This window comes from Carettochelys insculpta, chromosome 8 (genome assembly GCF_033958435.1).
Source record: "Carettochelys insculpta isolate YL-2023 chromosome 8, ASM3395843v1, whole genome shotgun sequence".
NCBI classification, from domain to species: Eukaryota; Metazoa; Chordata; order Testudines; family Carettochelyidae; genus Carettochelys; species Carettochelys insculpta.
Genome location: NC_134144.1, coordinates 63,285,591 through 63,312,596, shown reverse-complemented (window position 1 = coordinate 63,312,596; position 27,006 = coordinate 63,285,591). Strand labels below are relative to the sequence as shown.

The window sequence follows — 27,006 nt, the reverse complement described above, 5'->3', positions numbered from 1 at the left end:
CTCATAGTGCTGCACAATCTAAAAGTAAGGCCCAAACCTAGCCAACACCATCCCTTTGAGAATCAGAGACAGATAAATCCTTATTCAGCCCTTTCTTGTTTTCCTTTCTGCAGGATACTCCATGCTGCAGAGCAAAGAGGTCATTCCTGTAGCAGCAATAAGCCTCCTTCCTCCTGTTCTCGTGGCTGTCATGATAACAGTAACATTTTACCTCTGCCGCACTCAGAAGCGGAGAAAGAGAGCCAAGGACTGGGGCCAGAAACACACACAGTGCCAGGCTTTGCCTGAGCCGGGGAAAGCAACGGAGGATGATGAGAAGTTATCTGTGATGACAACCGACAACCGCTCAAGCATGAACTCGACCTGTGCCAACAGCATCAACCATAACACCGAGCTGCTGCCCATTGAGCTGGATGAGATTGTGGGGAAAGGCCGGTTTGCTGAGGTCTGGAGGGCCAAGCTGAACCACACCACTTCAGGGCACTACGAAACTGTGGCTGTCAAGATTTTCCCATGTGAGGAATATTCCTCTTGGAAAAATGAAAGTCAGATCTTTACAGATCCCAGCCTCAAGCATGAGAGCATCCTTCAGTTCCTCACAGCAGAGAGCAGGGGAGCTGGGCCCCGGAGGGAATATTGGCTCATCACAGCTTACCACAGCAGGGGGAACCTGAAGGACTATCTGTCCCGACACATTCTGAGCTGGATGGACTTACAAAAACTGGCCAGCTCCCTGGTGAGTGGCGTGGCCCACCTGCACGGTGACTACACTGCTAGCGGCAGGCCAAAAATCCCCATCGCTCACCGGGATATCAAAAGCACCAACATCCTGGTGAAGAGTGAGTGGGAATGTGTCATCTGTGACTTCGGCATTGCGCTAAGGCTGGACCCTTCCTTAACAGCAGACGACTTTGCTAACAGCGGGCAGGTGAGTGATGCCAAAGCCGCATTATTGGACTTTAGAAACTTGGGGTGTCACGTGACAATACATCTCAAGTATGCCACAGGCTGACAACCACCTGCTGTCAGAGACAAGGCAGTCATGATGGGAGTGAGAAGGGGTGTGGGGAAAGGGATGTGTGAGAACTTTATGAATTTACCCCATGCCACTTAGATTTGAAGCAACTACATCTCCCAGTCTGACAAATGTGTTCCTTATTGGAATGGAAACCATGATGCTGTCTTAAAAATTACACACGAACCCAGTACACATTCTCCTCTACATCAGGCCCCAGGTGGAAGTTTAGACTCCAGTATGTTTAATGCTGACAACAAAGCAAATCAACTATCTGCTTGAGCTTTTTAAAAGAGCTGGTGGAGGAGTCAGACTTGCATATGCGGGTGATGGGACCCACCTGCAGAGCTATTATACAAATAGTACGTGATCATTGTGCTCCCTGCTGCTGCTCTTAACGAAGCTGAACAGGAAAAAAGGAAACCATCTTACTTACTTCTGGTGCCGTGGTGTCCACTAGAGTGGCTACTGCTCTAGCCAACTAACCACATTATTTTGAAAATTTATTGTTCAAGCCACCTAGCCACATTCAACCAGCCAAAGAGCCTCCTGTGGTTAGTATGCTGGACATCACAGCCTTTGTGCTTGCCAGTTGGTGTTATTTTGCTCTTAAGCAAGAGAAAGCCAGACATGAAGGTATTTCAGGTCTTTTCTACGCACTCAACTGGGTTTTAACGTGGCAGGTACTTACTAGGCTGTAACTGCCCTCAGACACATTTACTAATCTCCAGTTTGTTTGGTTTTCCTGGCTAGGTTGGCACAGCCAGGTATATGGCTCCTGAGGTTCTCGAGTCTAGAGTGAATCTGGAAGACCTGGAGTCCTTCAAACAAATGGATGTCTATTCCATGGCCTTGGTTTTATGGGAAATGGCCTCCAGGTGTGAGGCTGCAGGAGGTAAGAAAACTGCAACCTAGTCCTGTGTGTTCCCTTCTGACGAAAAGCAAAGACAGCACTAGCCCCTACATTTTTTTTTAAGTGAGCTGCCTTCAAACAGTCATTTTCATGCTCTTCCCTCTAAACTACCATCGGTCCATTGCATTTCCATTGATACAACCCTGCTGCTTATCTCATGCATGGCTCAATCTTGGATGCTCAGCAGCTCCTGAGCATTACTGGAAATTAGATTCTCCAGCATCTCATAGGATCAGGCCCACGATCTGCTCTACATTCCTTGGCTTGCTACATGCCTGCTGCAGAATGTTCTTCGGGAGTAAGTTCTTGGAAGCCAGGATGGCATGCAAGATACAGAAATACAGATGGGGAAAAAGCAGGGAATCTCTATGTTCATTCCCCATTTTGGGGGGCTTGTCCAGAGTGGGGACAGAATGGGAACAAAAGAAAAGAGTACATTTCAAAAAACTCCGGGTGAATCCTAGCCCCACTGAAACCAATGGGAGTTTCCCTAACTGACCTTGGTGGAGTCAGGATTTTATCCCCACACCTCCAAACAGGCTCATAGTCAGCCAAGCCAATATGCCTGTGTGCACAGAAGAGGGAGCTATTCAAAGACACATTTCTGGTGCAGCACCCAGTTTCTAAAACTCCATGATTTAGACTGGAGACTGATGGACTTCTCACCCCCTCCCCACCCAAATCTGAAGTACCCGGTAAAGACATCTGCCTTTCACCGGGCAGATGATATGCATGTGAGTGCACACAGTCAGCTGGTGTGGGAATTAAGTTGTTTACCAGAAGCAAGTTACGTTTTACTAAACTAATTAGCAAGCATGCCTCAAGGCCACCGGGCTAAGAACATACACCATTTCCTGCCAATCAGGCTCATGAAAGCAGAAGAACATTGCAAATTGTACTGTGAAGAAAGGGCAGGCGGGCGGGGCAGAGCAAAATACCAAAGCAGGCTCCCTTCACTTACACCCGCCGTGAAGCTCATCTACCCCATGTACAAAAGCAGTTCACAAGCTCTTGCATCCTACCCAGTCAGATCCGCATGCCTTTTCAATCAGTCTCTATTTCACTGTAATATTCTGGCACCAGTCTCTCTGTGAGAAAACTGACCAGGATTCCTAAATTGGCTTCTCTTCCTTCTCTCTTTTCCTTCAGGCTTTCAGCTTTCCATAGTTTCCCTTGTGATTAACTCCTGGCCTCTCAGACAAAACTCCCCATTCGCCTCAGCCCTCTCTTCTTGCCTTCCATTCCGTCCCACCCCCACCCTTCTGTCCTCCTCCCAGTCACTAAGTTCTCCTGCTCTGCTGGCCTCCTTGTATGCCCTCACAATTTACTCCACTCCCTTTCCCATCGCCTGCTCTGTGGCCAGGAAGATGAAATGGTGCCTGGAACGGAGGAGACTAACTGAGAAACAAGGGCCATTGCTAGGGTCTGGCATGGGGGCGAGCCAAGGAAATTCTTCCTTCCTCCTTCAGGAGCTCTGCTTTCAGCTATCCCTGAAATACAAACAAAGGAAGTAGCAGGATTTGCCATCCTTTGCCATGAAAGCTTCCCCAGAGCCCTCCCCTCCACTCCACCAAAGAGTGAGGGAGGAAAAGGTTCTCAGTACTCACAAAAAGGGGTAGATGAGCGTTTCCCAAGCTAATGACTTACAATTCATTCATTGCTGTGGGAGCTAAGATACCCCTGCACCACTCTCCTTTTGAACTCACCATGCACAGATATCAAAGCACCTGAAAAATCTGAACATTAAAGGCTAATGAGAGTCACTGTATCTTACACCTTTCCTTGCAAAAGCTGAGTCGGCAAGAAGAATTTCGCATCATATTCCAAAGTGCTCCCTCATGCCACTAGCAGGAGCTATTTCCACAGCTCTGTGACTCCATCAGGAATACTTCCCAGTTTCCTGCTCTTCAGAGGGCACATGTCCAGCTTGCAAGTAGGTTTCAGCAACCAAGGTCACACTCTAAAGACATTTTCCTAACCTGTGATGATGATGTGCTGCTCCAAAGAGGAAGGAAGGCTGGAAACCAAAAGCAAATAATCCATTTCAGCCAAAAGATTCTGGAATGTGTTTTAATTTATTTATTTTTAAAATTGAGATGAGTGTTTCTTCCCCCTGCCTTTTCATTTGCAACTCCACTGGTGGTGTTAGGTACAGCTGAGGCTGCCTTCATGGTTCTGTAACTTTAAAGTCAGTGAAAGTTTTGTTCTAGTAGTGATAAACCTGAACCAAATCCCTGGTCCCCAACACTCTGGATTTTGGGGGCATTAGGATCTGCATCTAAACTTTTTTGTAGACAGGTCTAGAGTCCTAGTCATACTCTCTCTGGTTCAGTGCCATGGATAGCAGCTAGATCAGGAAACACACATGTACCATCAAAACACGAAAGATATAGATCCATTTGATTTATCACTTCTCTCTAGAGGTAAAGAGTTATGAGCCACCTTTTGGGTCAAAAGTCCAGGAGCAACCCTGCGTGGATACCATGAGAGACATTGTACTGCATGGCAGAGGGCGCCCAGAGATACCTTGCAGCTGGCTGGTGCATCAGGTAAATAGTACATCAAAGAAAAGACAAAAGCAACCCCAAGTCATCTATTCATTGTTTCAACTTGCAATAAAGGTGATATGCTTGAATGACAACTTCCATACCTCTATGGTCCCAATCATCTGAAATCACAAAGACACTGAAGGAAGTGGGGAGGGCTTGAAAACTGTTTGGGTGACTTAGGAGCTCCTAAATCACACACTTTGGAAAAATTCCCCCCTTATTTTGCAGCTTGGCTTATTTGAGAAATAGCCTTCATGTCAGGAGCCAAAAACCTATGGCTTAGGGCAGGAACCTATTCACTGCACAACGACTCGCTTAATTCACAGGGTGTTGCTTCTGCCTCCTGAATGGAGGTCTTTTAAACGCACAAAGTTCTGAAGACGGCCACTCCACACAATCTGAGCCCCGCATTCACTACGTCTCGCTTGAGCCTCTCTGTAACAAAATGCTATTTGTATAAACATTCATCAGAATCAAAAGAACCAGGCTGTAAACAGTGTCAAAGTGAATGTGTGGTTTCTAGCTGGGAAGAAAGGCTGCAAGCACATTTTTGGCAATGTTCACCCAGCTGTTAGGACTCACATTTGAAGGTCATTCTTAGCTCTCCAATCTCAACTAAAATATGCTTTGTACGTTTAAACCGGGGGTTTAGAGCTGTACCTTCCCATCTTTTAAGTAAAATTTGGAATTGTGGATATGATATGTACCTACTTGGATCTATGTCAAGCCAGATTCCAGAGCTCTGGCTCTATCTAGATTGACTTTTATTAAGCTGAGAAATGGTTTTCTGATTGTGATCCTTCTCTTCCCCTGGCATGTTAGTCAGTTCTTCTAAAATGCAGTGCGTGACAGCCATCTGCTGGGAGGAAAATAGAACATATGTTTGGAGAGAAAGATAGCTTGCTGGCTTGAGCATTAGCCTGCTAAACCCAGGATTGTGAGCTCAATCCTTGAGGAGGCCATTTAAGGGTCTGGGACAAATAAATTAAAACAAAAAAGTGTCAGGGATGGTGCTTGGCCCTGCCAAGAGGGCAGGGGACTGGACTTGATGAGATCCTTTCAAGCTCTATGAGATGTGTAGCTCTCCCTTCCAGGACAACTTTCCAGCCCCATTACCCCAAAAGTCCTTACTACTTAGAGGTATGTTATCTGTTAGAGACCAGCACAAATCACTCCTCAACTGGTGTTTCTCTCACCCTTCCCACAAAGAAAAGTGAGCATAGCCTGTAAGGTAAGGTGTTGCTCAAAATACCAGATCCATTTGTGCACTTCCTCCATAGGGTTACTTCCTAGTAAAATGAGAATGGTTTGAGGCTGAGACTTTCACAGCTACAAAATGAATGAGATAGCAAGAGCTCATGCTGAACTCCCTCATACTGTTGGAAATTCCAACTTTTTATCATATTACTGTTAAAACAACCACAGACACATTTACTACCCTATATTGTAGATATGATGTGACCTGAATGTAAAATCAGGCTGAATTAAAAAAAAAAAAATCTAGTTGTGCTATTTGAAGAGTGAGAATCTTTTTCCCCCCACAACTTGCTACTGCTCATCTTAATCTAAAAGTATTTAGCTTATTTGTGACTTTTTTTTTTAAAAAGCAGAAATGTTTATTGGAGGGTACAGTAAGACATTATTTGGGAAAAATGGTAGACAATCTAATAGTTAATCAACATAATTGTCATCTAATCTCTGGAAATTTTCTTTGATTGAAACCTGTTCATTGTTAAGTGCATATAAACCTTTTCAACAAGACAAATAAATGAATTATGTCAGAAGGCATGGAAATGCAGACTATCACTTGAAGCAGTCAAATCCATGCGCTCTCACTTTTGCCACCATAAGGAATCTAGAATTTTCTTTAGTCACAGAAGACTTTCCTGGGATTTGTATGAGCAGTCAGAAAGGGATGCCAAGAAATACATCGTTATAATTTTTATCTACACAATTAGGGTCCTTAGGGTTTCATGATATTTTAATTGTGAATGAACAGAATACACAAATCCACTGAAAACTGAAAGTTTTATTTAGAAGAATTTCTCTTTCCAATAGCGTCTGTTGCAAATTTGACATTCCAACAATGTAGTAGCACCAGCTAGGACCTGTGGAATGAAGGGAAGGTTAGAAACTGCTTTTCTGCAGCAATTAGCTCACAGAAAAAAAGTATCAGCCAGACAACTGTTATTTTATTTCTACACTTGACAGTCTCTGTTTAAAGCACTGTAAGATAAAAAAGTAATCAGCTGTACAGAATTTTGGCAACTGTAACAAAGATTAGCTTCCTAGGGAGCCTGGAGGAACCAGTATTTGCTTTGGTGGTCAGCAAGTCTGCTTTCGCTTGCATCTTGCCATGGTTCTTTGGTACACTTTCGTGGTGGAGAAAGCAGCAGCAGTGCAGTACATCAGATTTAAACAGGGCAATTCTGGGGAGGATGAACTGTTCTGCTCAAGAAATTTCTTCATTGCATAGGAAGGCATTGTACTCCAGAAGATGGGACACAAATGGGTGTATTGAGACCTGAATTCTGAGCTCTACAGTTGATCTGCTGTATCTGCCAATGGACAAGTCATTTCCATCTCTCTGAGCCTATTCCGTTACCCATCTTTTGAAAGCTTCAGCTCTCACTCTTGGGTTACAAATATGCACCTACCAAATTCCTGTTACCTTTTGGTCAATTTCACAGACACAGGATTTTAAAAATAATAAATTTCATGATTTCATCTATGTAAATCTGAAATTTCACCGTGCTGTAATTGCAAAAGTCCTGACCCAAAAAAGCAGTTGTGGGGTGGTCGCAAGGTTATTTTAGCAGGGGTTGCAGTACTGCCACCCTTTCTTCTGCACAACTGGTGGTGGTGGCCCTGCCTTCAGAGCTAGTCAGCAGGAGAGTGGTGGCTGCTGGCTGGGAGACGAGCTCTAAAGGTAGGGCTGCCATCAGCAACAATGCAGAAGTAAGGACTCTATGGCAGGCTGTTGCCAGCCTTCTGCACTGCCGGCAGAACTGGGCTCTCAGCAGCAGTCACTGTCCAGTCACGCAGCTGTAAAGGGGCAGGGCAGAACGGTGGCATGGTATGGTACCGTCACCCTTACTTGTGCGCTGCTGCTGGTTGGGCATCGCCTTCAGAGCTGGCCACCTCGCCACTGCTTGTTGTTCTCCAGCTGCCCAGCTCTGAAGGTAGCGCAGAAGGGTGGCAATAGCATGATTCCTCCCTAAAATAACCTTGCAACTCCCCTCTGGGTCAGGACTCCCAGCTTGAGAAAAACTGGTTTCCCCAATGAAATCTGCATAGTATCAGGTAACTCCACACCAAAGACCTGATTTGTTGGGGAAAGACCAGATTGCAGGCTGTGACGTGTTTTTCATGGCTGTGAATTTTGCAGGGCACTAGTTATAACTTTGAATCATAATACCTTGCACAGCAAGAGGCTCCATATCAGCTGAGGACTGTAGGCCTTCCTTTAACACACATACTAAATAACAAGGAGAATGGTAGCATTTATCACTTGTTATTACGCAAAAGGATTGGTGATACTGCTGTTTCCTGTGTACTGATGATGGGAAATAACTGCAGTTACATTGAGACATCACCAAAAGCATTACAGTCTTAAGACTTCAAAATTCTGTTTTCCCATGTCTCTCCTGACTTCCCAAACCTAATCTCAGATCATCTTATTTCAGGGAATGCACTTTCTGTGCGACACCATCACAGAGTGCTGGGACCATGACCCCGAGGCTCGCCTTACAGCCCACTGTGTGGCAGAACGATTCAATCTGATGGCACAGACGGATTGTGATGACATCCTCAACAACAATACAGACAACGAAGGCATGAAAACAGCCCAACCAAGTGGAGACCATCAAGCCAGTGATGGGAGTAGAAATAGTCAGTGACTGGAAGAAATGAAAGCCTTGTATCAAAAGAGAAACAAGGAGATAGATGACCAACATATGGCTCTCAAAAGACCTCAATTTCTTAAATGAATTAAGAGTTAGTCTATAACTTATTTATCAGACCTTTCACCCCTCAGGTGCAATGCATAGAGCCCTGGTACCACCACTTTGGCTCAAGTGAACATTGTATAGAAACTCACTTATTGTGTACTTAGGTGCCCAATGCTAACAGGTTTTCTTTATTATTTTCAAATTAATGTTTTACCTTTATTAACAAGCACCTGGATTCCACCTCTATTCCTTTAAGTTTCTCTCTTATTTTTACTCTAGCACCGTGAACTTTCCCCCTAACTCTCTTGCCTTTCCATATCAGATGTCAGACAAGAGCTCATTAAAACAGGCACCATCTGTGATGACACCATTCACACCCCAGCTAGCTCTTTGCATATTTCAAAGGGAACTGAAATTAGATTATCAAAAGCCTCATTTGTTTTAATACCAACATGTGTCTTTTTCCAATGTATAATTTCTGGGAATGACTGACTTTGCCTGCTGTGCATTAAGAGAACACAGTGCCTTGGCTAAAAAAAAAAAAAAAAAGCATGACCAATTCAGAGAATATGGTTGCCCTCTACACAGCACTTATGCAAAACGTCAGCCAAGTATTAATTTCCAATCACATTTCCAGACCCCCCCACAGCTACCTTCTAAATCAAACTAATGAAGATACATTGTAACAGCATGTGCGCTTTAAAAATGATTCTGACAAGATGATGCGGGAAGGGTCTAGTTCAGTATCTTTTCAGTCACCTCCCCACACCATCTGGAGTCCCGCATCAAAGCCAATTTGAGCTGCTAGGCACACTTCATTAAATGAAAAAGGAAACCAGGACAGAGATTTTTCAGGCAGCAATTCATAACATTTCTGGAAGATATTTAATTTAAAAATAATTGATTGTAACTTTGCAGTTTATTTAAAATACTTATTTTCTATGATCATTTATTTTTTTTTTTCCCCCCACAGACCCCAGATTGGGAACCACTGGTCTAATTCATCACATTGATCATTTCCATCTCCACCTTCTGTGATCTAGGGTTTAAGTGGCAAATGCCAAGAAAGTCAAGTAGCGCTTGAACCTTTCTTTCCAATTGCAGCAAGAGTGGGTTGGGCTCCACCCTCTACTGGGAAGGCTCTTTTGCTTATTTTCTGCCATTCAGCTAAGTTGTTCCTCACTTTCAAACCTCTTCATTGAGCTAAAACCCGGCTCCCCTCTTCTGCACACGTTCCCATACCAAGATAGGACTGAAAGGCAATGAGAAGAGTCTGGTTCCGCTGTGCAAGGAGCCTGTAAGCTCCTGCACAGTAAAATCAGCTCCACAAAGGCAGTGTACAGGGTAGCACTCAGAGGGGTACATTGCCTGTAACCCTGCAGCTGCATGGGCCTATGCTACTGGGGAAGGAAAGGATGGGAAAGAGCAGCACAATGGCTTTGCAAGTTCTGCAATTCACAGGCTCTTTGATATAGTGAAGGATTGGGTGTAACACCTCCTTACTCTGGATTTGTAGTACTTCAGTGCAACCTGATCCTATTTAAAGCTGTTCCTCTTCCTAGAGCCTCCCAGCTTTGAAAGATTGTTACTGAAGCATCAATTCTAGAAAAAAATGTACTGAAAAGAGTTGCTAAGTATGCTGGTGCGCAGCTGGCCACCTGCTGTGCTTCAGGCCTCTTCCTCGCTCTCTCTCTTGCCTTGGGGTCGTCTTTTCAGCGATTCTCTCTACATCTGGAACAGCTTCACTTCTCCCTTTTACCAGGAGCACCTCCCTTTCACCCTGCCAACCCCACCCCTCACTTGCTTCAGCCACTCATCACTGCTCTGATGTGACCCACTTTCTCTCTTACCACTGACTTCTACAGCAAGAGCTGTCTGTGGCATACACAGAGGAAAGAAAAGGTGAAACTGGAACTCCCATAGCTAAGGGTTGCAGACAGTGGCTAATGCAATTTCTGCCTTAGGCTTTGCAGCACCAAGATTGTTCAGCATAGTGTCAGTTTCAAACAGGGCAACTCTCAGAATAAGTATACATTTACAATGGTTCCAAAGGCATCCTGAAACCCCTCTGACAGGAGAGCACTACCCACCAAAGTGGTGGTGGGGAAGCAGAAGTTAACCAAGAGTAAAACTTGTGCCTCAGTCCTAGAGTTGAAGTCCAATTCCTTTGCAAGGGGAGTTTATGCAGTCTGTGGGCCCCAGGCACATGGGCGATGCCCTGAAGAGTACGTGGGTGAGGAGGGAGAATTTTGCCTAAGAACAGGAACTCTGCTTTTGGCATGCCACATTCTTTCCAAGAAAATATTCGAAAGAAAGGAGTAAAACCACAGCTTTCAAGCTCAGATGCCTGAAGTTGAGCATTTGAATAAAGTGGAATGCCCAACATTCCACCCAGCACTTTCACTAAGAGCACCTCTGAAAACAACGTCATTTATTAAAGTCCTCAAATCTATACACCGGGCTCGTCTACACTTACTGGCAGAATGACATTCTGGAGATCACTCTCCCAGGGGTCGATGTAGTGGATCTAGCAGGGAATGTGCTCAGTCAACTGCTGAGTGCACTCTTGTCGTGCCTGGGTACTCCATGGGATTGGGAGGAGTAAGGGAAGTTGGCTGGGAGAGTTTCTCCCATCAATCCCCACAGCGAGGATGCCGCAGTAAGTCGAACTGTTACGTGGACTGCAGATGTGCTACTGACGCAGCTGGAGTTGCGTCACAAGTTTGACTTCATCCTCTTGCACGGACCTGCCCTTAGACACTGAAGCTGCTTAGTTAGAGTTAATGTTTTAGATACATTAAGGGAAAAGAGCCCCCGGGAAGATTCTCTAATTTCAGCGCTACTGTCCATCTTTGCCCCACTGGCAGCCATTTTGTCAATGATCACACAACATGCTTGCTATAAATCCGCATTTACATAGGGACAACTATTCTACCTGGTGAGTTATTGAGCTCGTTTGCACTTCCACTCAGTAAATCACCTGTGGAGACATGGACATGTCACTGGTTATTTAAGGAAATTGTAACTGTCAGTTTCTATTTAGTCCTGATTTTGCAGCAATCCCTGAAACTAAACATTTGCGTTTAGTTCTACTGCTGTGTCCTTGCAGGTAGGGGGCTAGCAATTTACATGCATGCACATATGAAGAGGGGACATTTTTGAAGGAAGAACTAGGTATCCTGCTAGAATAGCTCAGGTGTTAAGACCCGGCTGTGGCTGCTGATTTCAAGCTTGGTCATGTGAGAAGAATGGGTGACGAACGTCTCTCCAAAGAAATCCTCTTCGGTGAACGGTCATGTGGGTTGAGAACAAGAGGAAGACCCAAGCTAAGGTTCAAGGACACATGCAAAAACGCCATGAAAAAATTCAACATCAATCCAAAATCCTGGGAATCTACATTATTATATTGAAACACCTGGTGACGATTGCTATGACAGGGTTCATCATCCTTTGACAGTGTATGTGCAAGCCATGCAAAAGAAATTTGTCTAAGAAGGAAAAGCTCTCAGACTCAAGAATTTGGAAACAGACTGACGTGGTTATTGCAGTGGACCCTGCAAATCCAATATTGGATAGGTAAGCCAAGAGAGAAGCTGCTGACTCAAACACTGACTACAGAGCCTCACCGCCACTGCCAACCACTGTCTCTTGAGATGAAAAGGGGCCACATTATGTGTGTGCTAGCTCACTGGCCCTTGCTGGAACCCGTTGTGGTACAGAACCTTCTTTTGGTAATTTAAGAGCTGTGGACGATGTAACAAATTAGGAGGAAGGTCAACTTATTTTATTGATCTCCCTGCTTACAACAGTAGGTCTAGACCCCAGTGGCCAGAGCCTAATGATCTGTGTCCACACCTGGGTATCCTGGGTAACAAGACCACCTCGGGGGTAAATCACGACCACTTACAGCTTGGGTCCTCATGAATACAAGGAACAAGAACACATGTTCCAGAGCCAGCCAGGAACTCCCACTTTCCACACTGAAGTTCCTGTTCCTCCCTGCCCACCCCCCTGTAGGATATGATCAATAAGGCATGGGCTGCTGCCACTCTTTGGCACACAGCCAGAAGGAAGAACAGCTGCTCCTGTGCCAGAACCCCACTACTACAGCAGAGAACCCTCTGGAGATCAAGGCTGAACTGGGGGAGGTGTGTCTTCTCCAGTGGGCTGTCCCTAGACAAGACACCAACTGGTGGGGAAGGTGGTGTCCTTCTGTTCCTCTGCTGATCCCTTCTCACCCTGTGGGCTGGGTGTTATACAGGAGCAAGGAAATTTCAGGGCCACACAAAGCCAGCAGAGAACTCAGTAGATTTTCTTCACCGCAGCAGGCCCTTTAGTACCATTGCCCCTTGCCACTTACTTCTCTACTGGGGGGGCTGAAGCCTCTCTGCTCCTGGACAGTCCACAAATCAGCCAAAGAAGGGAGCAGACAGCCAAGGAGGAGACCCCACAATTTCAGATAGCCTTTTCATAGGTAGACCCTGCCACCACCACCCCAAGAGCCCTAGGCTGACCTAGTGTAGTGCTATAAACATGGACACCTCTGCAACAGCTGGGGGACAATGCTCTAGGGTAAAGGATAAAGTTTGTTTCTGTGAGTTTAAAAAACAGACCCCTGCACACCATGAACATGTCATTAAGTGCCTGTTAATAGGCTCTATACCTAGCCTGTTAGTAGGCTCTCTATGCAGTCCTTCATGATGCATACATAGACAGAGCAGTGATGTATTTCAGTAATAACTACAGCCTGTCAATCAAAAATACTGAGCAAACAGTAAAGAAGCATTAATGCCAACAGATTTCTTTTACTATATTGACGAACAAAGTATTCATTTGTATAATGACAATTAGTCAAAATTATGAAAAATTGACTTTAAAATAAATATTTATTTTTTTCCAAAACACAAGAGAACTTCAAGGAACTAAGCCAGTAGTTTTTAATTTTACTTCTGCTCTGAATTCAACACCCTGCAGGGGGAAAAAAAAGGGGTATTCTAAACAAAGTTTGAAATAATTGACTCAGGGCCTAACTCACACATTCCATCCAGCTGGAAAAAAAAATTAAAAAAAAAAAAGAGAGGGGAGGGATAGCTCAGTGGTTTGAGCATTGGCCTGATCAACCTGGGGTTGTGAGCTCAATTCTCGAGGAGACCATTTAGGGATTGGAGCAAATAGATCTCAGGAATGGTGCTTGGTCCTGCCAAGAGGACAGGGGATTGGACTAGATGACTTCCTGAGGTCCCTTCCAGCCCTAGGAGGGGTGTGTACGTATGTATCTCCAATTTGTAGAAGAAAGTTTAGTACAGGTCCATGATCCTTGTAATTTTTCCATCCATGTGCAGATGAAGTTTTGTTACAGGTACAGAAGCCTGTGCCAGTGTGCACCACTAATAGAAACACATGCTGCTGGCTGTGGGTGACTAAGGGGGCTCTAGTAATCACCTGGCTGCAAAAGAATCTCTTCTGGGTGGCTGCTGAGTGCTCAGCTGACAGGGAACACTGGCATAGGTGCTAATGGTCAGATACTACACCTTAAGGAGGCTGTGTACGTATGGACGGACAGATATGAAATAAGGCTGTAAATACAGTATTCTTCCTAATCACCTGGACTCTGGGAAAACAAACAAAACAAGCTAATCATTTTGTAGTTTTATTTTTTCCCCATTTTCCCTTCCACACCTGGACTATGACCTCTGTTCAGACCTCAGTGCATTTCACAGGAAAATGTACAAGGGAACCAAAGTAGCTATACAGAAATCCATTATTTTTTTTTTGAGCTGCACAATTTACAGCTTTTTGTTGGATGTTAACATTGTTAGTTAATTTTTCTTTGAGGCTTTCTTACATTCTCATACCTTCAATGGGAAGCATTTTACCAGATCACAGATGGAAGAGGCCAAGCCATGTTTACAATGGCTGGTGAGTGGCAGATAATGTTATATACACTGATTGGAAGACCATATCAGAAGAAAAAACAGATTAAGGCACCACTCTTGGAAAATTAAGGTAGCTTGTAGTAACAACAATGAAAGACAATCAGTACTATTTTCTTAATTGCCAGCAATTTTTAGTCTTCAATAAAATACTTGTACTATAAAAAATGAGGGACGTTTGTACCTGAATACGGTTTCCTGATAATCTGATTGTGTTTTAATATATATCCAGTCTCCAGCAAAATAATGTACTACGAAAAAACAAACCACAGTGCATGTGTTCAATGGTCACATTTAACTGCTTTGTTTTTTTTGTTCTGGACAAATATACAAAAGGAGAAAAATCAAACTGTCCCATGGACAGCATGTAACACTGGCACTTCACCTCCAAGATGGCCACATGCGCGGAGATGAAGAAATTAATACAACAGTTTCATGTTTGCTCTTCTGTGAAAGGCTTAGTCCTTAGGAGGGAAAAAGGCTAAACTTCCTTACATTTGCAATGTGCGTAAATCCTGAACAGTCACTCTGAACACGAGACTTAATAAAATTAGGAGCTGAAAAGTGTTCTGAATTTTTCTTCCAATTCAAGTCAATTCTTTCAAGTATACTAAAATGTTTCAGAGAAAAAAAATGTCTCCATGGTTTCAATTCCAATCAATTTTATAAATCCTTAGAAAAGAAAAAGCTAGTCTCTATGTAACGCCCATAGTCCTCTGATGCATGCATACGCTCTCTGAAGGAAAAAAATCTTGTCACAATCCAGATGATTCTTAACACTGATTCCAGGTGCAACTTTTGAATCCCCCTCCAGTCTTCCATCAGGAGGTTAATCACTGAGTATACAAGCAGCAAACACTTTTTTTGTTTACATGGGTACTGAGTATTTCACAGTTATTAGACAGAGCTCAGTGCACAGGTTCTCAAAAAAAGGTTCACAAGTCAAAATTAAAGCCACTGAGGCAACAACATTTCACCTGACCTCTGCTGTTCAGGAAGTCAAATGGTTTATCTCTTAGGCAGCTTTTGCAGTAGGACCTGCTTAAAAGAACACATTACATAATTTGGATAAAATCTTTTGGATCATACAAAACAAGTTGGTGAACAAACCTGGCAAGACAGTCTTGACACCTTTGATTATGTGTAACTTTAAAGTGCCCTAGTATTCTATTCCTTTATGTTCATTTGAATTTGTGCAATTATAAGAACAGGCCACACAGTGTTCTATACTGTGATTTGAGAGTGAGAGAGATTGATAAACAGAGGAACCCATCCTGAAGAGTCTCATCTAGTTAGCGTCCAACTGCTGAGTCTGTATGGTGGGGACAGTTTTCCAAAGAGGGTTATAATACACCCAGCCATCTCCCTGCAATTCAAATAGAAAAAGTGTTACATTGAGTAATTATAAAAGAATTCACACAAGACAGCATTTTGCGAGGCCAGGAGTCAGGCTGACAACTCTGAAAACTAGAGATACAGAGATCAAGTAAGCCCACAAATGTCAGCAGTGCAAGCTTCCCCCAAGGTCTCCTGCCAATGTCTCGTAACTGTGCTTTGGAGAGGCCATCTCTCAGGATGAGAGTACATATGGGCTTGGCACATGCTACGTCCGAGTATGGACAGCCATGGTGAGAGTCCATAGCACACTGACCTGTCATACACTAAAGTCACAGTGTGAGCACTACCACCACACACTAGAAGTCCTGTAGTGCGCTCTGACATATACTCAAGTGGTCTACAGAACTTTCATGGTGTGGTAACAGTGTCCATATGACTTGCTACCGCATAAACAGTTAGTGCACAGCAGGCTTACAGACCCTGACTTGTCACACAGTAAACAACCGCATAGACCAACCTTAAAAAACCACACTTTTTTGTGGTCACGTTAAGACTCTGCTGGAACGAAAAATAATGGCGGTTAGAACCACTAAAGGGTGTCAAGGAAACGTCTTCACAAACCAAAAACAGAAAGCTTCTTTAGATTTTTAGATAAAGCTCTGAGCTCAAAGAGGCTACTTCAGGGAAGTTTCTGAACTGAAAGAGATGGAGATATGTTAAAGGTATATAGACAGGACAATTAGACACCTACAACTGCTCTGTGGTCACCTGGCTGGGACTCACAGGGCTGAAGCTTAGGGGCAGTTTAACTGTGGTATAGATGTTCAGGCTCAAAGACTCTCCCATCGTGCAGGGTTCTAAAGCCTGGATTGCTGCCTGAGCCTAAATTTCTAAATTCCAATTAAACATCCCCTTAGCGTGGCCCCTTGTATGCCCAATAAGTGTACAGAGATACACTGGGAGAAAAAAAAATACTCAGCTGTGGTGCCTTTGATTTAGCTTTTGAATACCCTACAGTCTGTGGTTCTGAACAATATCTAGTTCTAAATATTTTAAACTTTCTGCTAAATTGAGATTTTGTTGCTCTTTGTATTTTATCATAATGTTGCATTTGTGATTACACAAATTTCTGTCACAGCATGGGTCTGAATCACCACAGCATAACTGAAATTAATATCTGTATTGCCTCCACAGAGCAGAACCAGGCTGCCTACCTCAGCAGCTTCTAGTCTGCAAGGAAAATCTGCTCTAAGGGGATCATACCAGTAATTCCTAGTGTCTTTTTTTTGTTTAATGGGAGGGGCATCTTTTATAGATAATCAATTATTGGAGCATGATTAGGGTCTTATCTTGAACAGACAAAGCTGCATTAAGACCTGAAATCTATCTCAATGAAAACGAACTGATGAAGATATTCGACTTTTCTTCCTTTTTGTCACAATGATGTTTTTGACACTTTTGTTTTAAATGCACACCATGTAATCAGCTGTAATAGCTTCCCTTGTGCTTTGCTCAGGTATTCATTGGCTTCAGTCCACCTTCAAACTACCCCTCAGCTTCCATGTGTTCTGGCTGAACTATAAAACTTGTTAACTTTCAAAGAAAGTTAAGCCACACACTGAAACATTTGCAGTTTTGGGGTCATAATTGTAAAACCAGAATTTGCTGAGAGCTAGGACTGGGGTATGCAAAGTGGGGGCAGGCCCCCTTAGGGAGGCATGAAATTTTATAAGGGGTGGGGGGGCACACCAAAATTGGCTGCTGGATCTCAGGCTCATCCAGCTCATTAAAATGTTGAAACATGTCACTGTTTTTATGTATGTATATTCACATTTATACACCAATTAATAAAGTTTTTATATGTTACATACTTATTTTCTTACACATGCCAAAAGAGCTTTTTCATATGAACATAACCAAAATTTCCATCTAGTTGGATTATATTAGACAGGTTGGGGGGCTCCGCTAATTGCAGGAAGAAAAGGTGGGGTCCAAAATAAAAAGTTTGTTCCCCCTAAGCTGGAAGATTATGTTCAGCATGCCAGGGGCCTGGGTGCTCTTAAATGTGGGCTCGGCAATCAAAATAGCAAGAGCAGCCTTTTTTTTCCGAATTTGGTTTAAAAAAAAAAAAAAAAAACTCAATAACTCACGAGCTGCGATGCATGTGAATACAAGACAGTCCTTAATGAATAACATCAAACTATATTTTTTGTAGCCCTTACTTTAAGAACAGTGCGCACACAACAATTTGTAATGCAACATGTTTACTGCAGGATGTTCATAAACTTTTTACATATTCTGTTTCCTCATGTTTTATGTGTGTGTTGTACCATGGTCTTCCCGACTTTCACTTCTGAACCTATTATGCCAATTTTACTTCTTGTTTAATTTCAGTTTTCTTTCTTAAAATGTGTGTTGCCCTTCACAGCAGGAGTGCTGCAAGCTTCCTTTCTCCTTTCAAAGTCAAGACTTTATTAGCAACACAATCAAAACACAGATATAGTATCATATCCCACAAACGTACGGCACATATTAAAGGGGGAGTTAGCAAATGATATGTGATCTTGAAACACTGGCTATTTGCTGTTCATTGTGAGTTGTTCATTGTTGGGCTTTTAGATGTTCACCATTTATCAAAAATAATCAGGAGGGGTTTGCGTTGTTTCCCACTTTGCAATTATAGCATCCGGAGCCACCAAGAAGTCCTTAAAAAGCTACATGCAGCTTTGGAGAGCAGGTTGCAGACCCTTGTCTTAAGCCATCTAGCTGTTTACAAGGCTGTACTCCAGATTTCCACGTAGATGAACTCTGCAGCAAAAAGCCAAGTACCTTTACCTGACAGAAGACTCAGGTGGAACAACAATTGGCACTGAGGCTGACACTGTGAATATAACTCTTCTAATTATTAACAAAATGAGGCATGTGTGTATCTATATAGCCCGTGTTAAAAACAACAAGAGAACCAGCACAAAGAGGAAGGAAAAGGCAGCTTCCCTCAGGGCACTAAAAGAATTTTTCAAGTACAATGAATAATAACCAAGTTCTTAGGACCAGCAAGAAGTAATAAATACCTTACTCAAGTTGCTTGACTTCTTAAAGTTCTTGGTAAATTAGTATAAAAGACTACTATTTTTCTAGTGCTGGTCTCTCTGGGTGAAAAATTCACTAGTGCTCTAGAGAGAGAGTCACCCTACATTTTTAGGCCTTTTATATAAATATATCAAAAGCTGCTATTACTTTTTTTTTTTTTATGGGCAAGGATCTAGGCCCTGAACTTTGATGTTGAGTACACAGTTCTTTACAAACAGCTATTTAGTGTTAGAGTCATCCAGTTTGGAATGGAAGAATCACAAGAATAGCCTTGCACAGGTACATATTGATTGACATTTCATTAAACGTATTGTACGATTCAAGGCCTTATGGCAAGCAGTCGTCCGCAATCCATAGCAAATCCTCTATCGGCTCATGACTGGTACATTAAAATAAATACCCTCGTGTGCATGTACAATGCATATATTTCACCCATGCACAGTAGTTACTTACTTCTTTAACAAAGTATTTTGTGCTCCATGGTGATTCTGTTTCAGCACGAAGTCTCTCTTCATTCCTCTGCCGCTCTTCAAGAGCTCGCTTATGCTCTGTCGCTTTATCAATGTCTCCATCCTTCAGAGATTTTGTTACATGTTGCCACAGTCGCCTATAAATCAGAAATAAGGCAAAAATTTATTCATAAGTATTGTTAATGAAAGTGATGGACAGGTCATGGCAATAAACAAAAATTCATGGCCCATAATCTACCCACAACTTATACTACAAATACCCTGACGAGAGCTTGGCCCGGGGAGGGGCAGGGGGAGAGGCTGCTGCTCCAGGAGAACGGGGGACAGTAGCACCAACTGCTGGAGACCACCAGAGCAACGGCTGCTCTGGGAACCACTGCCAGGCTACTGGAGCAGCAGCTCATCCAGGTGCTGCTCAGGTGGTCACAGGGCCATGCAGGAGAGACCCAGCTGATTAGCAGAGTGCCCACAGCCACCCACAGTGGGCGCCACATGCTTCTATTTGTGGTGCACATCCACGTGTGCCTTGGTGCACATCAAAATTATTCCACCCATGGATAGAAAAAAAGCTAGGCAGGAACATTGTCCCGGGGCAGACATCAGTTGCTGCTTGGGAAGTCCCTAGGGATAGCTGCCCAGGCCCACCAGAGAAGCAGCTGGTAAAACTGGCTGCAGAATTCTCCAAGCAGCTGCCTGCAGAGCCACTCCAGCAACAGCAGGTAGTGCTTCAGTGGCCCCAGGGTCAGCCACACACTGGCTGCTGCAGAAATCCTGGAAGCTGTGGAACATTATGGAATCAGTGGCTTCTGTGACTGACACGGAATCCTCTTCAGAAGCTCCGATTTATTTCACATTTTTTTTGTGGCTTCCTAGATTGAAGTCACTTGACTTACTAAGATGGTGTACACACTGCTATTGTGGAAAAACATGCGGAGCTGGTGCAACTACCCGTCTCTTCTCCTATACAAGTGACACTATTTCAGAATTATACTCCACCCTCTTCTCAGGCCTGACAAATTAAGGTAAAAAATAAAGACAGATTGAAAGGCACAAGAAAGGGCAGAGCTCATAATTTAGACTTGCATCTCTAGGCTAGCATTAAACTGGTCTAAACGGCAATGTTAGATTGACACAAATGAAAAGGTACAGGAAATTTCAGCCTAATCCCAAATGGGCATTTCTATGCATCTTAAAACTGCCAAAGATTTGTTTCTGCTGAGGACAACCCCCATACAGAACTGCTGGGCTGCAGAGAGGATTATTATTTGTATTGAAGTAATGTCTAAAGGCTTAAGAATGAGTTCTCCCTGTAGCAGGCATCGGGCATATTCATAAGACAGTAATGGTCCGTGCCCTGAACATACAGATTAAACTGTACTTGCTTGCATTATGTCTAGCTCTGGGAAGTGCTATTCATTCCTGAACAGCAAAGATCAGTTTGGTTCTACTGATCTTACACCCTAACCAGTTTTGTAGTTTTTTCCTAGACAGCCTGATTTGTTCTTTGAAGAATTCCATAAAACAATTTAACAGCCATAAATATATATATATTTTACCTGGACTCAAAAGGCCCTTGTTTCTCTAGGGGACGTACTCGTTTTCTTGTCACAGACAGTTTTGTCAAGTCCACATACTTGGTCTCTCCATTGCTGTAGGTGAATTCCAGCACACTATTCCATTCCCCTTGTACTCTACAGACTACAGTGTTGGTTGCATTGTGCTTTACTTCTCCTGTGACTCTGGAAAACAATTTTAAAAAAGAACAACTGAGAATTGACTGCTAGGGCCTGCTCTGACTGCCTAGTTATTTACATTTCATTTTGAAAGAAAATGGCAGCTACTCTTTCATACATTCTAAATTTTTTAATCGGTTGCTTAAACTGTGCCTGCATCTGCACGGAGAAGCTAGGAGGAATAGTGAGAAAACCAATTTTAATCAGTCTTGTGATACTACCCCACAAACCTCAGTTTTTTGGCTTCAACTTAAAACTTGAAAGCCTTTTCACTGGCGAACCGAAAGTAGACGAGATACTGACCTAAGGGTAATGAAGGGTCCTGTGGCACCTTACAGACTAACAGAAAAGTTTTGAGCATGAGCTTTCGTGAGCACAGACTCACTTCATCAGCTGCTGGTCTTGGAAATCACTTGGAAAGATTTCCAAGACCAGCATCTGATGAAGTGAGCCTATGCTCACGAAAGCTCATGCTCAAAACTTTTCTGTTAGTCTGTAAGGTGCCACAGGACCCTTCGTTGCTGTTACAGATCTAGACTAACACAGCTACCCCTCCGATACTTGACCTAAGGGTTGCACTAGTAATAAAATTATTACATCTTACACTTTTCTCCCGGATATCAAGTGATATTTATGTACATGTTAATAAATCAACTCTCTGTAGAAAAATTGTCATTTGCCAGCCCTGAAAGTCACCTGCTCCTTATTATCATACAAGTATCACATTAATACAGACAATAAACTAAGAAAATAGTTTTGTACTTAAGGATTTGGACTCAGAGGAATCTGTTCCAATCCTGGCCCTGTCAGAGACTTCTCGTGTGACTAAGGTTTTGTCTACACTAGGCATATAAGTCAATTGCAGATATGCAATTCTAGCTACAGCAATTGCATAGCTAGAATTGATTTATCTGCAATCAACTTACCTGGCCATCCTCACTGAGGAAGGTCAACAGGACAGTTTCTCCCGTCTATCTCCCGGACTACTCACTACAGCAAGGAGTACAGGGGTTGACTGCCAGCCCCTGATAGGTCAATTTTGTGCATCCCTACCAGGCGTGTGAAATCAAACCAGGGAAGATCAACCCCGAGTAGGTTGATCTTCAGGATAATGTAGACGTGGCCTAATACCAACCAGAGCTCTGAGATGGATTCATGCTTTGTACAACATTTGAGACACTCAGAAGGTCCTGTATTCTAATCATGCCCATGAGTGCACACGTGTGAAAAAAGCCATGCACAAAGATGCATGACAATGCATTCACAATTAAGTGACACTGGAGATGGTGACTGGAAAGCTTGAGTGACCTGGGCAGACTCCCAATAAGTAGTCACATTCTCCCACCATTTCATCCTGTAAAGGTTCATTCTCTCTTATCACAGGGAAAGAGTGAGGGTTTGCTAGCCATTTGGACAACATAAAGGGCCTCTCAGTGGCACGGAATTCAAGTCACTGGTGATGCCAGACCCTACTTTATGTACCTACAGTTATCTGTACAGGATGAATCTATACCATGTTACTCCCCAGGTTACCTTTCCCCACTGGAAATGAGGTTTGTTCAGTTGTCACCGTGTCATTGGTCCCCAGCCACATCTGCATACTGCACCAGAGGGGTAGCCGTGTTAGTTTGCAGTTGCAAAAACAATTAAAAACGACAAGAAGTCCTGGGGCACTTCATAGACTAACAGATATACTGGAGCATAAACTTTTGTGGGCATCTGTCAAAGTGGGTCTTTCTCCATGAAAGTTTATGCTACGATATATCTATCAGTTTATAAGATGCCACAGGGCTTCTCATTGTATTGGCATACTGTGAAACTCAGTGTGTGATGTTACTGCAGGATTAACTTCTGTAATGTACATGGTGCTCTGAACTACCAGGTAAAAGGAAAGGAAACCAGAAGTCACTGAAGGAGCTCAAACGGGCTAGCTGTAGGCCATATGTGACTGGATGAGAATTCCTAGTGGACCGAAAGCATCAAGCTGGCACAATGGTAGTAACAATCCCTACACCTCGCCTGGAGCAAGTACAGGTGATGTGCCAAGGCTGAGCTGGAGCACAACTATACTCCAAAAATTCTCAGGTGGCAGGTAGTCCCGGGGGGACTGATGGCCGCTGATGCAGATTTAAATGCATATCTGGATGGTTGCCCTGACCAACACTGGGACTGTGGCTGGAGCTACATGAAGCAGAGAGCAGCTGTCAGGCAGCCCATGCCTCTGCCCCATGCTAACCAGACCTCAGCACAGGAAAGAATCCAGCCCTGTGCATTTTGCTTCTGGGAATATGACATTTTTACAAGTCTACATATGTGTGAAGAACAAGTTTGATCTCACTCATATCAAAAAACATTTAAGTAGCTATTGGAATATCAGACTGAACCGAAGTCATTCATTTTATCTATACATATGTAGTTGAGAAGAACATCTGTTATTATGAAATACAGAGTCAGAGTTAAAGGAACGCTACATTTGAAAATAGTGACAGAGAGACAGCTGTATTCTATCAAAACAAAAAAAGCAGTCCTGTAGCACTTTAAAGACTAACAAAATAATTTATTAGGTGATGAGCTTTCATGGGACAGACCCACTTCTTCTTTAAAAATAGTATTTCTATCTGAAGATTTGTTTTTACCAGTTAAGTGTGGCTCTCCCCACAGTATGGGGATAAATTTGGTTGAATGGCTTTTAAAACAACTATCAGGACTAGGCAGTAACCTTTTGCCACTTTTGAAGCCTCTGCAACTTTCATACCTTGTTGAAGCTATTCTATGCTATGAAATTCTCATTTATCTCAATCATGTCTCTGAATAGACCGGCACATGCTGAGCGAATCACAGACAAAGACAACCCGTATTTGTGGTTACACATTTCATCTGGCCATCAACCTTCTTTTTAAAACTGTAACACCATTAAAATGCCACTGGACGCTTGTACAGTTTGAAACACAAGTGTCAGTGACACAAAGGTATCTTTGCTTGACAAAGAGATAAAGCTAACTTGGATTTTAGGTCATTCATGGGTCCTTGTGAGGCAGTGATATTCTGTCACATTGTTAGGGATCACTACAACCCAAATTTCTTCCCATTAACATTACCTTATACTGCCCAACCATCCCCAGGGTTGTATATCCTGTAGCAAGGCAGAACAAGTTTCAGCAAAAACCACCATTTTATGTCTCCATACTGGATTGTTACATCTAGATGACATTCATATTAGTCAGTTGAATATTATTATCCTCAGCAATTCAGCTGAATATAGTGTACTTATATCAGTGCTAGGGCTGGCAAACAGCTATCAAAACAAATGGACCATGAATTTGATAAGGCCCTAGCCATAAGAAAATGGTTACAAAGTTGAAGACACAACATCTGTGGTATGAATAAATAGCAAATAACGTGCCATTTAAGCAATTAAAAATTAGGAAAAACAGAAAGACTAGGTAAACTTCAAATTATCAAAATGCCCTGAAGACAGGTGAAACTTGAGCTCTAGGGACATTAATGTTTTACAAACCTAACTAGCTGAATTTCAGGTTATCTTCATTAACTGCTCCTAGCAGAAGGGGAGGAAATCCTCTTGATGATCTCGCAATGACATACGTTCCTGCCTGAAGATTTCTGTTCCCACCAGGGTACTAACCTTGTGCTACGAGCCCCCTCAAGTTTGAGATGCTTTTTACATGTTATCAAGACAGTCTCCTTAAACTGTTTCTTTGCAACAGCAAATTACAGCACTACACCAAACTGTCAAATCAATTTACATTTAAAGCCTCTACCATTCACGTCTATTTGTCTAGACATGGAAAAAATATGCAATATTTAAGTACGGGTTTTGAACAGGAAGCACTGTGTTCAGGAGCCAGTTGAGTGATGCAGGTGCTGGTGTCAGAAAACAGCACAGTTAAGTGCCAGAAACTGTTTCACTATAGCTCTCCTTGCTACACATTTTTCCTTCCTCCATCATTTCAGCCTCTGCATCTTTGTATGGGAGCGTTCAAGACCACTTGATCTGACTACTATGTTTTAAAAGGTATATTTGTGTTAATGGGTCCCAAAGCCATCTATCTTATCTCTTCCCTTGAATCCAAATGTTGATGTGAGGCATTCATTCCCAGCCTCGACCTCCATCACACACACACACACACGCACACACACACACACACACACAAAAAGACTGAGTAGGGACATCAGAAACAGAATAAAGAGTATGTGGAGAGAATCCAGCCCCAGCATTATACAGCAGGCAGCCTTTGGGATGGAAGAATGATGATCATAATGAAAGACTTTGGATAGCTGGTGTTACTAATATTTACACTGATTACAGCTCTTGTATTGTATTCACCCCTCTTCTGTTTTCCACAAAATTTAGTTCACATTATATTCAATATTACAGAAGCCTGTAAGTGATTTTATACTACATATTCCTGGTTATTGGACATGCTTCCAGTTAAACCTTAACACTTGGCCTCTTCTTCTCAGGCTAACAGCCAGGCTGGGTTTTGTTTTTAATTTGGTTTTCACTTCAAGTTGGAGGTTCTTTCACCAGAACAGTAGTAATATTTTGATTAGCCCAGACAAAGTGCTATACAAATACAAAGTGCTTTACAAATGTTAAACTTCACACGATCTTTAAGCAAATATCTCATCCCAGTTTCACAAGATCAAGCCATTTAATCTTGTTCTCGTAGTCACAAGTCCCTGTCATGGCCAGGCAAGAAAGCCTAGAAATCTCACGTCCTGATCACCCGAATTGTGTACATGGGCACCTCGCAGTATCGAATGTATCTAATTAGCCGCCAAACAGTCTCTTTCTTGTGATAGTTGCGTGTGGCTAGCCCATGTCATATTGTCTCATAATTCCACAATTCCTCAATAATTTAAAGAATAGAAAAAAATGCACCACCGAATACAGGCTTTTTAGACCTATAGCAGAAGACTACTCGGCATGCAACAGAAACCAGAGGCAATGTACTAATTTACAGAGTTGGAAAGATATAGTATATGGAGCTCAAAATCTAAATGAATGTACTTACCGGTGTAGTTTGCCGCCATAAAAGGGTTTGGTATGGAAAGTAATGCTTGCAGAATATCCAGTCTTTGCACAATTAACATTGACCTTTCCTCCCAATTCTACCCAAGGAATAGTTAAAATTGATCGAGCATATGCGCAAGGTAGAGAAAATGTGTATTCCTCTCCATGTTCCAAAAGACTTAAGAGTCCTGTATGCAAAAACAGAAATGTCACTTAAATGGCTCCAATTTACAATACAGAGATAAAGTGGTTATTGACAGAAATACATTCAACACTCTCAGCAAAAATTATTACAGATTGCAGACTCCAAACAAATTTTCTTCACCCCGTAGAGCCATTACTTAGGTTTTCCAACAGACAAGTGCAGACACTGGATATCACGGGTACCCACACATTTGCTATTATCCATGAAAATTCATATTCCTCATGTTACAAACGCAAAAGCATGATCCTAAAAGCTTGGTGACCTATAGGCATAGTACCAGGTAACTGTTCACTGCTATAATAGTAAGAGAGCCACATTCTCGTGCTACAAGCATCAGATGCGGAATGAATTATTCAAGCCAGAGCATTTGGAGGTTAAATGCTTACATTTCACTTCCCTCCCCCATGAGTACATGGTACATTCCACCTTTCCTAAAGAGGCACAGAAGGCTTAGTCCTCCTTCCTATCACTTCCTTCTTCGTTCCTGACCTGTAGATGAACATAACCATTCCCTGACTGCTGGTCATGCAATAATCGTTACAATTAATTTTAAAGTGATACATTTTCTTGACACTTCCTCAGAAACCAGATCTACTTACCTCTGATTCTGTCTCTTTAGTAAAAGAGTGGAAAAAGTGAATTTGTCCTATGTATATGCCAGCTGATGCCTCTGGTAGTCTTAGGGTGCACTGTTTCTTCTGATATTTGATTTTCACAATTTCTCTTCTATCCTAGGTTTTTTTTGTTTTTTTTCCAGTCACACTACCCTTTGCCC

General features: G+C 42.8%; 2 protein-coding genes across 3 annotated transcripts in view; one reads left to right on the top strand and one right to left on the bottom strand.

The window, feature by feature from the left end:
• LOC142016722 (TGF-beta receptor type-2-like) overlaps positions 1-10,879 on the top strand; it is an 87,409-nt gene extending 76,530 nt beyond the window's left edge. For both annotated transcript variants that reach the window (XM_075000894.1, XM_075000893.1), the window contains exons 4-7: positions 114-928; positions 1,769-1,910; positions 4,350-4,477; positions 8,164-10,879. In XM_075000894.1, the coding sequence (XP_074856995.1) occupies positions 114-928; positions 1,769-1,910; positions 4,350-4,477; positions 8,164-8,376 (1,298 nt within the window). In that variant the 3' untranslated portion in view covers positions 8,377-10,879. The remainder of the gene's footprint in view (positions 1-113; positions 929-1,768; positions 1,911-4,349; positions 4,478-8,163) is intronic.
• Positions 10,880-11,012: 133 nt separating this feature from the next.
• OSBPL11 (oxysterol binding protein like 11) overlaps positions 11,013-27,006 on the bottom strand; it is a 57,847-nt gene continuing 41,853 nt past the window's right edge. The window contains exons 10-13 of the mRNA XM_075000892.1: positions 26,028-26,214; positions 20,815-20,997; positions 19,242-19,395; positions 11,013-15,726 (exon numbers count right to left, since the gene is read on the bottom strand). Coding sequence (XP_074856993.1) covers positions 15,649-15,726; positions 19,242-19,395; positions 20,815-20,997; positions 26,028-26,214 — 602 coding nt within the window. The 3' untranslated portion in view covers positions 11,013-15,648. The remainder of the gene's footprint in view (positions 15,727-19,241; positions 19,396-20,814; positions 20,998-26,027; positions 26,215-27,006) is intronic.